At 27.5% G+C, this 14,832-nt stretch overlaps 1 protein-coding gene across 7 annotated transcripts in view; it reads left to right on the plus strand.

The window, feature by feature from the left end:
* LOC139425366 (alkaline phosphatase-like) overlaps nucleotides 1-10,404 on the plus strand; it is a 42,237-nt gene extending 31,833 nt beyond the window's left edge. For 2 of the 7 annotated variants that reach the window (XM_071179864.1, XM_071179870.1), the window contains 2 exons: nucleotides 4,230-4,343; nucleotides 6,635-10,404. In XM_071179864.1, coding sequence (XP_071035965.1) covers nucleotides 4,230-4,343; nucleotides 6,635-6,918 — 398 coding nt within the window. In that variant the 3' untranslated portion in view covers nucleotides 6,919-10,404. Of the gene's footprint in view, nucleotides 1-2,416; nucleotides 2,612-4,229; nucleotides 4,344-6,161 lie in introns of all 7 variants that reach the window. The other 5 variants (XM_071179868.1, XM_071179866.1, XM_071179869.1 and 2 more) reach the window with 5 other exon arrangements.
* Nucleotides 10,405-14,832: the final 4,428 nt, after the last annotated feature.

Consider the following 14,832-nt stretch of genomic DNA (forward strand, 5'->3'; position numbering starts at 1 on the left):
AAATTAATTTAACTGGACATTCAGTTTCAATGAAATCATTTGATCCGCGGACCAGTACCGGTTCGCGGACCGGGGGTTGGGGAACACTGCGTTAACAGACCCTTCACATTCGTATATCTTCATTATAGTTTTGTTAATCGAATAAACCCTTCCCTGGAAGGGGGGGGGGAGGAAGACAGATGTAAACGAACTAAATTTTGTCTTCGGCAGACGCTTCTTCCTTTATTCGTCCGAAATGAATATTCTGCGTTCAGCAGTATAGACTAAATACCAAATATTTATAAGTAGCATCGCTACTTTAGTAGCTGCAATTGCTGATTATTTTTTGAAATTTAATTTTTTAATTATAATTATAATTTTTATTACAGTGTTGAGCATAATCTTGTATGTCTTTACAATTTAAAAAGTCCTTGAAAAAGTTTTTTTGCAATAACGGGGTCCGTTATTTCCATATTTGCACAAATTCACGACCCTGGTTGAAAGAATGTGACTTAATGCTTATTTTATATTCACAAATTGCGAGTAATTTTTTCACAATTTTACAAAAACGGACCTTTTACAAAATGTCCGGACAGACCCCCGATTTATGAGAAAGTTTGTATTCTGGATTTGCAAGCATCAGATTTATATAACACTACAATAATTATAAGTTTGTTTTTAGAACCTGGAGTTGAACTCATTCTTTTATTTTTTTCAGTTTCCGTAACGAAATTTATGAGAAAGTTTATATTCTGAATGCATTACATCATAACGAATTTTGAACTGTGAGAAAGCGGAACTACTTTATCTTAGTAACTATTAAGAAATCCATAATAGTATGGAAGAGTAGGATATTTATATGGCAATATCTGTATAGGTCCAAGCAACTTTCTTAGTACTTTCAGTCCGAAACACAATCTTTGAAAAACTTCTCACTTGCTTTGTAATAAATTTAATGGTGCAATAATGCTTTATAATATACTTAAGAGTTCCAAGAAATTTTTCATTAATCGATATTAATTTTTTTCGTTTCACATTTTCAAATACAATGAAATATAAGATTATATTCATACAAATTTTCCATGAAACTTTGGATCTTTTCTTTTCATGCTTCTGGAAAATTTCGTGTCTATTGTAAAATATTACAATCATAAACTATTTTACGAATTTAGTACATGTAAATGTAAAACAAGCTAAGTATTTTGCATCAAAAGAATAATCTTTTTTTTATAAATAAAAATGTATCTAAAAAACATTTGAGTTTCTGAATTCTTTTGAATGTTACGGTTTGCGGAGATAAAATAACTTGAGTTGCTATGAAATTAAATTTGAAAAACTACTTAAGATTGAATATTATTGACTCGATTGAATTTAGCGTCAGCTTTTAAAACTCCTTGAGGTAAAATTGCATAGTATTAATATTTTCCTATCCGTATTCTTTGTGTTTGTGTTTCAAAATTTAAAGTAAAATAGTAAAATAGACCTTTCATTTAGAAATAATTCATTATCAAGAAATACAATGCTGAAAAACGTACCACTATAACTTCGTAAATGAGCAAAGGAACTTGAAGTTTTTCTCAATTTTCAAATTTGATCTTAAAAGACATGAAATGCTTAATAATGACTAGATATGCTTAAATAAACGAGTAAAATACTGCTTTAAAACAGTTCCTATTTCCACAGAGAAAAAAAATTCTCATAAAATTACCGTAGTGTATGGTAATGACATTCATGGTAAAAAAAATATAATTCTGGTTAATAAAACCAAAATAAAAGGTATTTGAAACATTCAATTTTTCCATTCAGATGGTAACCAGAAATTCTATTTTACAAAAATTAGTTCTAATTGCCACACATAGTAAAAATATACAAACTGAAACGTAAGTTTATCCGAATAAAGTTTCTTTTGCCATGCTCTTATGTATCAATATAAAATTTCCCAATTTTACCGCATTTACCAAATTTTATTACATATTATAAAACACTATTATATTGTTAATTTTACCAAAATCATTACTCAAGCCCTTTCTTTCCCATTGATCATATTCTGGTAGTTTTGACCATATTTTTTTCTCGTTGTGGAACAGTATTTTCAAGTTGTGAATCATTATCTCTTTTATTACTTGTTTTCAGAAATTTGGATAAAACGCAAAGTAAGTGGGGGTGAAATTAACGTATCAGACACATGGATCTTGATTGTTATTGTCCTTGATTTTAATAATATATCTTAGATAAAAACTGTTATTGTTAAAAACTTTTGCTCAAGAATATATTATTAGAGAAATAAAATTGATTGGCTAAGTAACATTTAGTGATTAATGAACATGAAAAAAAAATTTCTTGGAGGAAGAAATAATGCCTATTTTAAAAAAAATTAAAAAGCATAAATGTTCAATGTTTTCCATAAACTTTTCAATAACATTGCATACTGTTTTAGGTGGAAAAATCGATCTCGCACATCACAAGAATTGGGCAATGAAAGCTCTCGAAGAAGGAGTTGAATTTGATCAAGCCATACAGAAAGCCATAGACATTGTCGATGAAGAAGATACTCTTATAGTGGTCACTGCTGACCACTCTCACGTTTTTTCCGTGGGTGGAGACTATCCTCTCAGAGGAACTGAAATTATAGGTGATTAAAACAAAAACGAAACAAAAAAATATCTAATGACTACTTAAGCACGTTTCTATAAAACTATCATGTTTTTATAGAACTACCGTGATACCATGTTCCTCATCAGTGTCTAAACACAAAATGCGTGCTTAGACGCTGAGTAAGGTCCTTATTTAGATGATTGAAACTATAGCATATCTATTTCGTTATCGTAATTTGTGCTTTATTCACATTGTTTTTCTTCATTTATAGTGATTGCACATTGCAAAAAATTCTAGATCAAATTACAGTAAAAATTACCACAACTCATAGTGCCGGGACTATTCAAAGTAAAATCCTTTTTTTACCTGGATAAATGCTTCGGAACAAAAAATCTGATATCCCGTGATTTTCACGAAAGTAATTACGATAAAATCACTGAATCATTAATCTCATTAACATTTTGTTTAAATAAATATTGCTGTAGAAATTACAGTATAATATTATACGGCAAAAATGGATCTTATGGTTAAGTGTATTTTACGGATGGAGCTCCCTAAGTGCCGACTGCTTTATATTGTAATTTTATCCAAAACTTTTTACAATGTGTGCTGGATAATTTTTGCTTCACGCTGTTTAAAGTTTTCTTTTTCCCTCTACGAGCAAAAGAAAGAACTAGTTGTTATTTTTGACGATTTAGACAATAAGTGTGAAAACTGTTCGACAAGTTTTCGAATTAATTTAAAATAAACATAATAGAATTCTTCTCATTCTTCTTGGCAGATTAACATGCAAATTTACCTAACCAAATATATTAAGTAATACCTAAACTGTTAGAATTTCCATTCTAAAATTACGGTAAAATAACCGGAAACAGTCTGTCCATCTAATTAACCGTTAAGTTTACGGTAAAGGACATATTTTACTTCTATTATTTTGAAGCCGTACTACTAGTTTACAACTAGAATGGTTAAAAACCATGAATACAAAACTAAACCATTTTTGAGCCATCTACAACTAGTATGGCCTCAACACAGTAAAAAAAATTAATTTAACTGGACATTTGAGCTAGGCTCTTTGTTAGGTATGTTTAGAAGTTTAGTTGTGTTTTATCTAATGAATAGTGGAATGTGGTTTTATTAGTTCATCTGGTTGTTTCACTTATTGTGAGAGATGAGAAATACTATAGACTTTTTTGTGTTAAGCAACTTTAGGGTGCTACCATCTGTGATGAATGAGAGTATCACATTCTTATAGCTACAAATTAGGGAGTGCAAAATACTGGGTACTCTTCATGCATTGAAGAGAATGGAGAAATATTATGATGTCAACGCTGGGACCAAAACGCCCGTTCCGTCGACCATGAGATTGACAGCTAAGCCCTATCGGCTGTAATATATATATACTCAGTTGCAAGGAACCAAGTAGTTTCATCAGTGTGTCTTAGTTTAGCCGTATTAGGTGAAAGTTAATAAACGTTTTTTCTCACACTTAACAATCTGAATACCATATTATTTATGGTTTTATGACTATTTTATTTGAATATGGTAAAATAACAATTAAATAAATTGTTGTTTAACCATTTTTTCCGAGAAATTCCTAAGAGTGTACTAGAATCGATTGGAGTTTACGAAATCAAACAATCTTTCATTTGTAGGCATTGGTGGTGTTTCAGACATAGACAATTTGACTTTTACTACTTTGGGTTACCTAAATGGACCAGGTTACAAGAAAAACGCCCGGGATCGCAACTTAACCAATGATGAAGCTAGTAAGTTATAACTTTTGCTAAAAAGATCTTCTTTCTTTACTTTTTTCACATTATTTTGTTGCATTTATAAATATCAATGTTACAGTGAAACACTGAAATCAGAAAACGTCGACGTTCTTCAGTATTTTCACTGTTGTATTGGTGAGTGTCAGAATGAAAACTGTTAATATTTTGCACCAACATTGGCAATGACAATACTCTGAATGCGCTGTTTGTGGACTGCGAATTAATTTTTATTACCAAATGTCATTATATCTCGATTATATCGGAAAATGTCGATATTTTTTGGTTGAAGTGAGAAATAAGGACATTTATAAATATTTCAGACATTCGCCACGCATGCTGTATCAACATTCACCAGATTTCAGATATTTAACGGAACGACTAATTATATGTTTGTTGACAGTCAGCAGATTTTGGACATTCGCAGTAATATAAATATATGTGTGTGACACATAATTGTTTTGTTATTCTTTCATGCGTTTTAAAATTTGAATTATCCTCTAGTAAAAGTAATGATATTATGTGTGAGACATGTCAATATACTATTATTAATAAATATCTTGTTGATAGTAATGGTTTTAAATCTCTTTTTCAACAAAAGTTTAATAATTACTTTTTACTTCCACATAGCTATAAGATTTTCGTGCATTTCAGAGTAATTCAAATATAGCAGGAAGTATTCTTTTGGCTCCGCACTATTAAACATAGTATACTAAATATTAAAATATTGAAAATAAGAAAACAAAAACACATTTATATACGGCTGGGAAATAAATGAAATGAAATACTATTTTCATTAAAAAAATTTCTGAGAACTTTTCATTAAATTATATATGGTATGAAATAATCAAAATTACTTTCTTTTTAAACAGTTTTCTTTCATTATAATAAGATGCCTTTCAATTTTTTTAAATTCACATATATTTACCCTTTAACCCTTTAAATAATATTTTACTTCATATTTTTTGCAATCCAATATATTTAACTGTCGAATTTCATAATTTTTTCATGCAGTATAGACACAACCGCATGGACTGCAATTATACATTATTTACAATTCGATACGATTTCAAGTGCATCATTCCAAACAACTCCTTGTTACCTTTAGATTTGCCTAAATAAATTGCCCGCGCAATCAAATTAGTTGTCTCACGAAGTATGTTTACATCATATTTATTAGACACAATCAAGAATAAACATTGAAGCAGTTTTATGTCAACGAATAATTTTAATTAGTGTTTATGCTTTCGTTGTTTTTTTTTCCTTGTCGTATGTATTTTATGTTTCGTTGTTTTTTAATGCTTCAATAAAAAGCCACGAAAAACTGCTTAAATGCATCAATGCTAATTGTTTGTTAAAACAAAACAGTAAGCATTGAAACAGTTGTGTGACATTTAAAAAATAAATATGTGCTCATTGCTTTTGTAATTCGTTTTGTTGCTTTCTATTTCGTTATGCTGTTCGTTTCGCTAATTTCTGTAGCTTTTGTTCATTCGTTGCTTTTGTTACTTTTTGTTTGTATTGATTTCTATATAATTCACGAGTTTCGTGCACTTTAGTTGCTTTTAGAACTTTATGCTTCGTTGTTTTTGCTGCTGTTTGTTTCTTAGCTTTTGTTTTGATTTCTGTTATGTTGCTTTTGCTTCATTGCTTACTACTGCATATGCGTTTTGTTCATTGCTTTCTATTTCATTGCTTTGTTACTTTCTGTTCATCGCTTTCTGTTTCATTTATGTTTCTCACTTTTTAATTATTTTGTCCTTTTTAATTATTTTGTGTGTTTGTTTGTGCATATTAAATGTTTTTCTTTTAAAGTGAACTCAGAATTTCAACAAGATACTTTGGTCCCACGTGAATTTGACACCCATGGGTCAGAAGACGTCCCCGTATATGCACGAGGACCCATGGCTCATCTCTTTCATGGCGTTCATGAACAGTCTTACATACCTCATGCCATGGCTTACGCATCCTGCATAGGAACCAACAAAGAACACTGTAATCATGCTTGGTCCATTTATGCTACGCAGTCTTCACTGACTTCTTTGAAATTAACTGCAATTGCCATATGGATTTACTTTGTAGGCATGAAAATGCTTTAATTAGGTTTTTACGTCATGACTTTTTCATTTCCCCTTGTTTTTTGCAAAAAATTATTGTAAGAATCACTTCTTTTAATTGATTCACTATCCGAAATTATCTCGAGTGCACAGTCTTAGAAGCTTTGATTTGATTTGATATTTAATTAAATACTTTTCTTCGTAAGTGAATTAAATACTTTTCTTTTAAAGTGAATCCAGAATTTCAACAAGATGCTTTGGTTCCACATGATTTAGAAACCCATGGATCAGAAGATGTCCCTGTATATGCTCGTGGTCCTATGGCTCATCTCTTTCACGGAGTCCATGAACAGTCCTACATACCTCATGCCATGGCTTACGCATCCTGCATAGGATCCAATAAAGAACACTGCAATCATGCTTGGTCTATTTATGCTACGCAGTCTTCTCTGACTGCCCTGAAATTAACTGCAACTGCCATATGGACTTATTTTGTAGGCTGCAAAATGCTTTAAATAGACTTTTCTTTCCTGAACTCTTTAATTAATTTTGTTCTTCACTAAAAAGCGAATGAATTTCAACTCTTTGTAAAGCATTAATCTTATTTTATCATTAATCTAAATTTTTTTCATGCTCTCGAGTTATTTTTTTTTTCTTATTTAAATAACTAATGGACTTTTAATAACTTATTGTCATCAGATTTCGTTATTATTATTTATTTCACATTTTCTTACTTAAAGTTAATCACTCTCTACAAGTTCAGGATAAATCATTTTTTTAATTATCTAATTATTACTTTGAAACGTTAAAGAAAACTATAACAGTCATAAATTATGCAATTATAAATAATAATATTTTTATAGTTATCTTAAGGCATATAAACAATGCCATTTTGTGTTTATAATAAGGATGGCACCATTGGCATGACAGTCTCGAGAAGCAATTATTTCTAGCTATCTATTGACGCACATATTAGGTAGACGCAAATTTAAATCATTTTAGAATTTTAATTCATTGAATTTATAAACTTGATTCTCAAATCATATCTATGCTGGAACGCATAAATTTAAAATCACAATAAAAAACTTTATTTTTAACAGTATTGTTGTCACGTGTGATATTTAGTACTTTTTAAAAGACTCTGTTTTAAATCCTTTGTTAAAATGTATGAAATATTTTCTTTTTAATTCGAGTGTTTAAAAATAAAGAAGTACATATTTTTTTTCTTGAATTAAGACTTCGAAGAAATAAAAACGAATGTATGGTAGCAAAATCAAAATTTTTGAAATAGAACGGATATCATTGCCAAAGAATTGTTTACATAGTTGCTATTTTTTAAAACTGCATAGTCGTCATGAGGGTGGGTAAAAAAAAACATTTGCTAGGGATCCTCATTCCTAGAACTCTAGGGAGGAGTTGAATTTTTTAAATATATCTAGGGAAGAAATTTTAAATTTTTAAAATTTATCTTTAGTATTAAAAATTTAAAAATCTGGTTTTCTGTATTATCAAATAGAAGAAATGGAACAGAAGGCAGTATAGTATAATCTACATTTTTGTGGATCGCGCACAAAGTAGCTTATATAAATCATAACTATAAAATTTGAAATTTTTTTTTATTTAAGCACGACTACTGTATCAAATTGGAAGGGGGAAAAATTTACATTTTTTTTAATTTTTCCTTGTTAGGGATGAAGTTCAAAAGAAGTACCAAAAGAGATTTATTTCAAAAATGCAAGCAAAAATAAAATGTTCTAAAGTAATTCATTTTCCTTAAGGCATCGATGAGGGGGAATTCAGAAAGCTCTCTGCTAAGTGTTTTGCTTTATTATTATTTGATAACATTTGTTCAATTGTCTTCTTTCAAAAGTGTAAATAATAGACATAGCTCAGTTATTTAGTTTTCTTTGTTTAAAATAAAGATTCTAAATTGGTGTACTTCATGATTTATTTATGTTTACTTTTCATATAGATCAGCGAAAAAAAAGCTTGTATTCGATGTCTTCATTACACTTGCGTATAATAATCACAGTCATAAAATTTTCTGTTATCGTTGTTTGATGATAGTTCTTTTTTATCACGTGTAGTGTTAAAAATAAAGTATACCATTTTTAACAAACGTTATATACATAGTTAACGAAAGTTTTAAATGAATGTACCATAATTTCGCTTAGTTTATTTTCATTAAATATCAGTGACATCGCATATCAGTGACTACTAACATTTCATTATGCTTACGCGTGTTAATCATAATCATTAGTCTTTCGTTACTATTGTTTAATGATAAAAACATTTTTTTTAGATGATTCGTTGTTGTTTTTGTAAATTTAGGTGACTTTAAAACGCCTTCGTTTCTTTGTTTAGAGTCTTATTATTATGTTGAATAATATATTTATTGAATGTTACATTGTTTATTTTAAGAATAACAACCAATAATATTTTTCGTGTGTAAAATCTAAAAGTAAGTTAATATTACCAAACGAATAAAAATTTCATGTGTGCTACATTTACTTTCAAAAATTCCTTTTAATTCTGTTTAACTCGGAATGTGTTAATACCTTTTCTGGTAGTTCTGTAAAAGTTGTGAGAACAAATTAAATTTGACTTATAAAATGATGAAAACCCCTAACTAAAGTCTTTTTCTTTTACAATATAAATCTGCCCAAGACGGTAGCTAAATTCAAGATCTCCTAAATTGTTTATTAGTATTTATTGTATGAGTGTAAATAAATATATTTGATACTGCCATATCAAATTTATTTAATTTTTAACTTATTGTAATTGTTATTATATAGTTTATTATTATATTTTTAGTTTAGTTATTAATTTAAAATCCTTTAAATTATTATTTTTTTTAAAAAGTGGGTTGTTCGTTTCTCTTATTTTTTTAATTCAATATTCGATTTGAATTTTTTTAATTTTACTATAATTTTCATTTTATAATTATCATCATTATATTTTTCCTATTGCTATTACAAATGTAATGTGCAATGCAAAAATGCACAATAATATTTGTCTCTACTATTTGAACTGTAGAATGAAAAATGTTTGCAAAAAATTAGGAAAAGTGTCTTTTTTGTGATTTAACCGTAAATAAAATTATTCGTATATACAAAAGAAAAAAAACTTTATTATCCAGAAGCTTATATTATACACATATAAATATTTTTTTTAATGTCGCTTTTTAAATGACTTTTTTAACATCTACATCCACTGCACATTTCTGATTTTTTTTCTTTCTTAGAAATCAAGAAACAAGGTCTATTATAGCTGACAAGTTACTCTTTTTATATTGACACAGTTGAATGAATAACAAACTGTGCATTAATATTTTTTTTCTTTCTTTTTTCTTTTTTTTAATGCATGACAAAATTATCTCTCTTAAAAAGAGTCTGTATGTGCAAATTTTTTTCATTCAAAGTAGTAGAAAATTACTATTTGATAATGAAGAAACGATGTAATGTTTTTAAAAGTTTTTGCACACAATTATTTTTTAAAGATAATTTTTTGGGTGTTATAGTTTATTTTATGAAAAAAAAAATTCAAATTTAAAAATTAATTACATTAGGGATGCAATTCAATAATAAAAAAATAATTAAAAAATATCTAACTAAAATTTTTTTAAAGTTCTTTCAAGTGAATACTAAGTGTTCCCACTTCTCTGCTACGTAAAGAGTGGTAGGAAAAGGCAAAAATACATTTCAGTTTATGAAGCGATAAGATAAAATCATATGCCTTTTTGTCTTAAATGTCATTTTCTATGGAGTGTATAAGTATGTATATCAACCTATTACGTTCTTTATAAATTTCTTCATTTAGACAAAAAGTTATCTAAACTAAAAATATCATTTTGAAAAATCTGCATCTTTCAGAACAAAACTAATTTCAGATTTGTAATCCCCACACCTTTATTAGAGAAGATCTTGTATAGTTATTATATGATTTTGTATAGTTAGTTAGGTAAGTACTTGTATAAATGCAATAAAATATTTGTTCCTCAGTGTTATCTCTGACTTGCTTTTATTACGTATTATGTGTTCATTCTTAAAGGATAAGTGGATTCAAATTTTATCTAAATTTTAGCTTTGTAGGATAATAATTTTAAAAAAGATACGAAAAATTTGTTTAGAAAAATGTTATTTGTCTCCTATTTATTCTGGAAATAATTTTTTTCTTGCAATTTGTAATGATCGATTATATGATTATTTATTATTTTTTTTTTGCTTTATCGAAACTTGACAAAGAGTTTCTATTCATTATTTAGAATATTTTTTATACATTTTGTTGTAAAAAAAAGATGATAGCCTAAAAATTATGCTTTTTTACTGTGATGAAAAGTAAGTGCTTTCAGAAATATGTATTAAAATTCTTTTCAGAATTAGTAAAAAATGCAGCTGTTTAAGGTTCATAATAAATTTGATTATAAATGTAGCCACGATTACAAACAATTATAATTAACTATTACTGTAAATCAAGAGTATCAAAAGCTATGCGATCTATGATTACAATACAATCATGAAATCATAAACTCGACTTTATATCGAAATAAATAATTACTGGCAGATATCTAAGCGTGGCAAATAAGCAATGCAATTGCAAAAATTTTCTCTCTAATACATGGCTGTTTTGATTCAGAATTTCTCATCTAATATTATATAATCATGATTATAATTAAGAATACATGAAATAATGATCATGTTTACCTGTAATTGTGATTATGCTCGTGATTCACTGTTTCCTTACTGGCTGTAAAACTATATTGCCAATTATTAAATTTTTAAATAAAAGGAGAAAATATTTATCGTATAAATAAAGTTATCGTAACAAATATTGGGAAGATTTTAACTTTTTATTTTATTATTGCTATGCATTGCAAATTTCTTACCAATTTCTTCAATTAATTCTGTAAAGATTAAAAAAACCTTTTGGAAATGATAATAAACATAATATCCAACAATAATATGCCCAAAATAGCATATTTCAGTGGTTAAAATTACAGACAAGTATTGATTCTACATCATGACATCATTCTCAACATAAAATACAGATAGGTGAAGGTAAAAAATATTTTAAATGAGCAGTGTGAAGTAAATAAAGTTTATAACTGTAAGTTATTTTAAACATTTACTTCAAACTGCTACTTTGTAATTTTTTATCGCCATATCTTGCAGTTTGTTCTGAAGATTATACCCCAATGTAACACTAAAACTTGTACGCAATTTTTGCTACAGAAATACGTTGATTTGAGAACTTTAATGTTATCGCTTATCTTTATTAACAAACTTGATGTTTTCGTTAGATATTCTATAGGAAATCAATCTTATAAATCACAAACTTATCTTATACCACAGAGAGTTCATATATGTGATGATGGTGCTGCTATTCTATGGTTAGTGTTGATAAATGTCAGATATTTCTATGTGATGATAACTATACTATTCGGAAAAATGTGAGAAAATTATAAAATCAATTGTACAATGAAAAGAAATTTTCTTTAAGATCTTTTCAATCCTTTCGAAAACCCATTTACCTTTACTGACAATTGTTATTGATTTTACCCTTCCTCAAAAATCGATAGCTTTTAGCTTAAAGAAATGCGAAATTTATTACCGATATCAAAAATACAATTATTGAAGAGGCTTTTTTTTAGAAATATGAAAGCGTTTAACACTTTTTACAAAGAAGCTATGAAAGTGGAATTATTTGTTTCATATTTCAGACATGTTATTTATTAATCAATGCAAGTAATTCTTTTTACCACATAAATTTGATTATAATAAAACATCAGATTTTCACGCCAAGTTTAAGGAGGAATTTTTTGCATTTCCCTTTTTTTTATTTGCGATAACTATTTCTATTCTTAGTTAAGGACTGTCGTTCTCTATTGTTAAAGTAAAGGAAGTTCTTAAAACTCCTTATTTGGATTTTTTCTAAGGAAAGTTTTTCCGAAATTCCTAAATTTTGCACAACTTGCCTCAATGCTGAAAATTTGTAAAACAAAAAGTATCTCGCTGTGCTTTATAATTTATTTTCATTTTATTACATATTATATACAAATTCATTATTTTCATATTATATACAAAACAAATGCTATTCTTACAGGCAACAAACTAAGAGTGTTAATCACTACTTAAAAATAAATAATTCATTTCATTTTTAAGCACCTTATAAATGTCTTAAAAAATAATTCTTCACATATATTTTATAGCTTACTGGGCATAACTTAAACTTTCCGTATTAAGTCATATTTATCAAAACCTATGCTTTTATTATTCAAAACAGTTAGTTGTGCGATTCCTACTTTCTTTCACTTTTATAATAAGAATTTTATTCTCATATATAAAAAAACTCAGCTGAATCGGTAAGTGGAAGTTCAAAAATCTTCTTTTAATGCTTAAAAATCTTTTAATTATTTATGTTTTATGTAGATCTTTTTTCGATGGTAGAGGATGATTTAACATTATAAAATATTATAGTTTTGGAAAAAAATAAAAATAAAGGAATTAAAATATAGTTGAACTGAAATCATTTCATTTGTAATTATCAGAAAGTGAAATATTTAAAGCATTATTTCTGAATGATAACTATTACACGCAGAAATTTTTAAATCTATTTAATAGTAGAACAAAATAACGAACACCACATTGAAAAATATCTTCTCAGCACCTAAAATTGTAACAGTGATTAACTATTTTTTAAAAAAAAAAAAATGGATAGAAGCATATTACAATCGTTTTTCAAATTCTGCGTGACATATTTTTACTTCATTCTTGTAGTTATTCACAAATGTGTGAAAAAAAAATTATCACATTTAAGTTGAGACTTTCACTAAAAAGTGAGGCATTCACAGTATAATTCGAAAAATTCCACTTTTTGAAATATTTTTAATTAAAGTTCTAAACCACTTGGTTGAATCACAGCCTTTTATATTTGGATATGTAGAAGTATAAATTATGTGGAAATATTTTTCAAATTATTCAGCAAGGATATCTTAATTTTTTTTAAAAAAATTACACTTAAAGGTTGTGGTTGAAGTGTGAAATACCTAAAAAAGAAAACCACTCATCTTGGAAAAAATATATCCCTTTCATTTTCTTGTTTGTTTTGATTGCTGTTAAGATTTTAACTAAGTTACCTTTATTTTCAACATTTCAGAGATCATAAGGGTTCATTAAAATGAAATTAGTCCAGAAGCTAAACATTCCTTCAAACTTAATTCCTTTAGTTTCTTAAATATTTGGCCGTGGCAGGATACGTATCTTTACCAATTCTCTTACTGAATTAAGCAAAACAGAGAGCTTACTTTTCTTTTAAGTTCTGAGAACTTCTACAAGACTACATCTGAATTCTAAAGTTTGATAAAGTCTAGGTATGCACCTTTTTTGTGTCAGATTACTTTTTTACTAGAGTAAGCACTTATTTTCGGCTACAATTAGCTGCAACTCAGAAGTGTGAGCTACCATTTTAAAGATTGATAGCAGAGTGAACGTTTCTAATAAATTTTTTAATTGCCTGTTCCACCTTTTTTTGCTAGAGTAAATATTATTTCTAACAGATATTTTTTGAAGTTTACAATTCTGAAACAAAGAGTAAGATACGGTAGAATTTATAATAAATTTTCCAAATAATAAAGATTAAAACCTCTAAGTAACAATTTTTTTTATTAAAAAGTAAAATATAAATGAATTTTGAAAAATGATGTTCACTATTTTCCTTTAGGTAAAAACCGCCAATTTTGATTATTAACAATATTTGAATTTTAGTCCATCAGCTATTCAAAAGCCTTTAAATTATGTATCTCTGAATTGTAGAAATGAAGCTATGGCTGTTTTTTTTTTGTATGTTGACCGAGGAAAAACCGAATCCGAAAGTAAACTCCCGAAACAAAATTTAAATATTTTTCTTTATGTTATGAGTATTTTAATCTCCTTTCATTTGCATAAATTATGTCAAGACAAAGAAAATTCATTGTCAGAAATAAAATTTTTTTCGCTAAAGTTTTTTTACATTTCAGAATTTTCTTGCACCTCTGAAAAATTTTGATTTTGAGAAAATTTCGCAAGACACATTACAAAAAAAAGTTTATTATAAAATTCTTTGAAGTTTTGTACAAGGATTTTGTACAATATTAGCAATAGTTTGAACTAAATAAGGATTGCTTATAAAAGTTATGCAACTAAAGTTTTGTATGTGGATTTTGTATAATATTAGCTATGTCTTGAACTAAATAACGAATGTTTATGACAGCTATACAAGTAAAGTTTTATATGTGGATTTTGTATAATATTAGCTATGTTTTGAAATAAATAACGAATGTTTATTGAAGTTATACAACTAAAGTTTTGTATGTGGATTTTATATAATATTAGCGATGTTTCGAACTGAAAACTGAGGTCTAAACAAGAATTCGTGATTTTTATCATGCTTTA

This window comes from Parasteatoda tepidariorum, chromosome 4 (assembly GCF_043381705.1).
Source record: "Parasteatoda tepidariorum isolate YZ-2023 chromosome 4, CAS_Ptep_4.0, whole genome shotgun sequence".
In the NCBI taxonomy this organism is placed as follows: domain Eukaryota; kingdom Metazoa; phylum Arthropoda; class Arachnida; order Araneae; family Theridiidae; genus Parasteatoda; species Parasteatoda tepidariorum.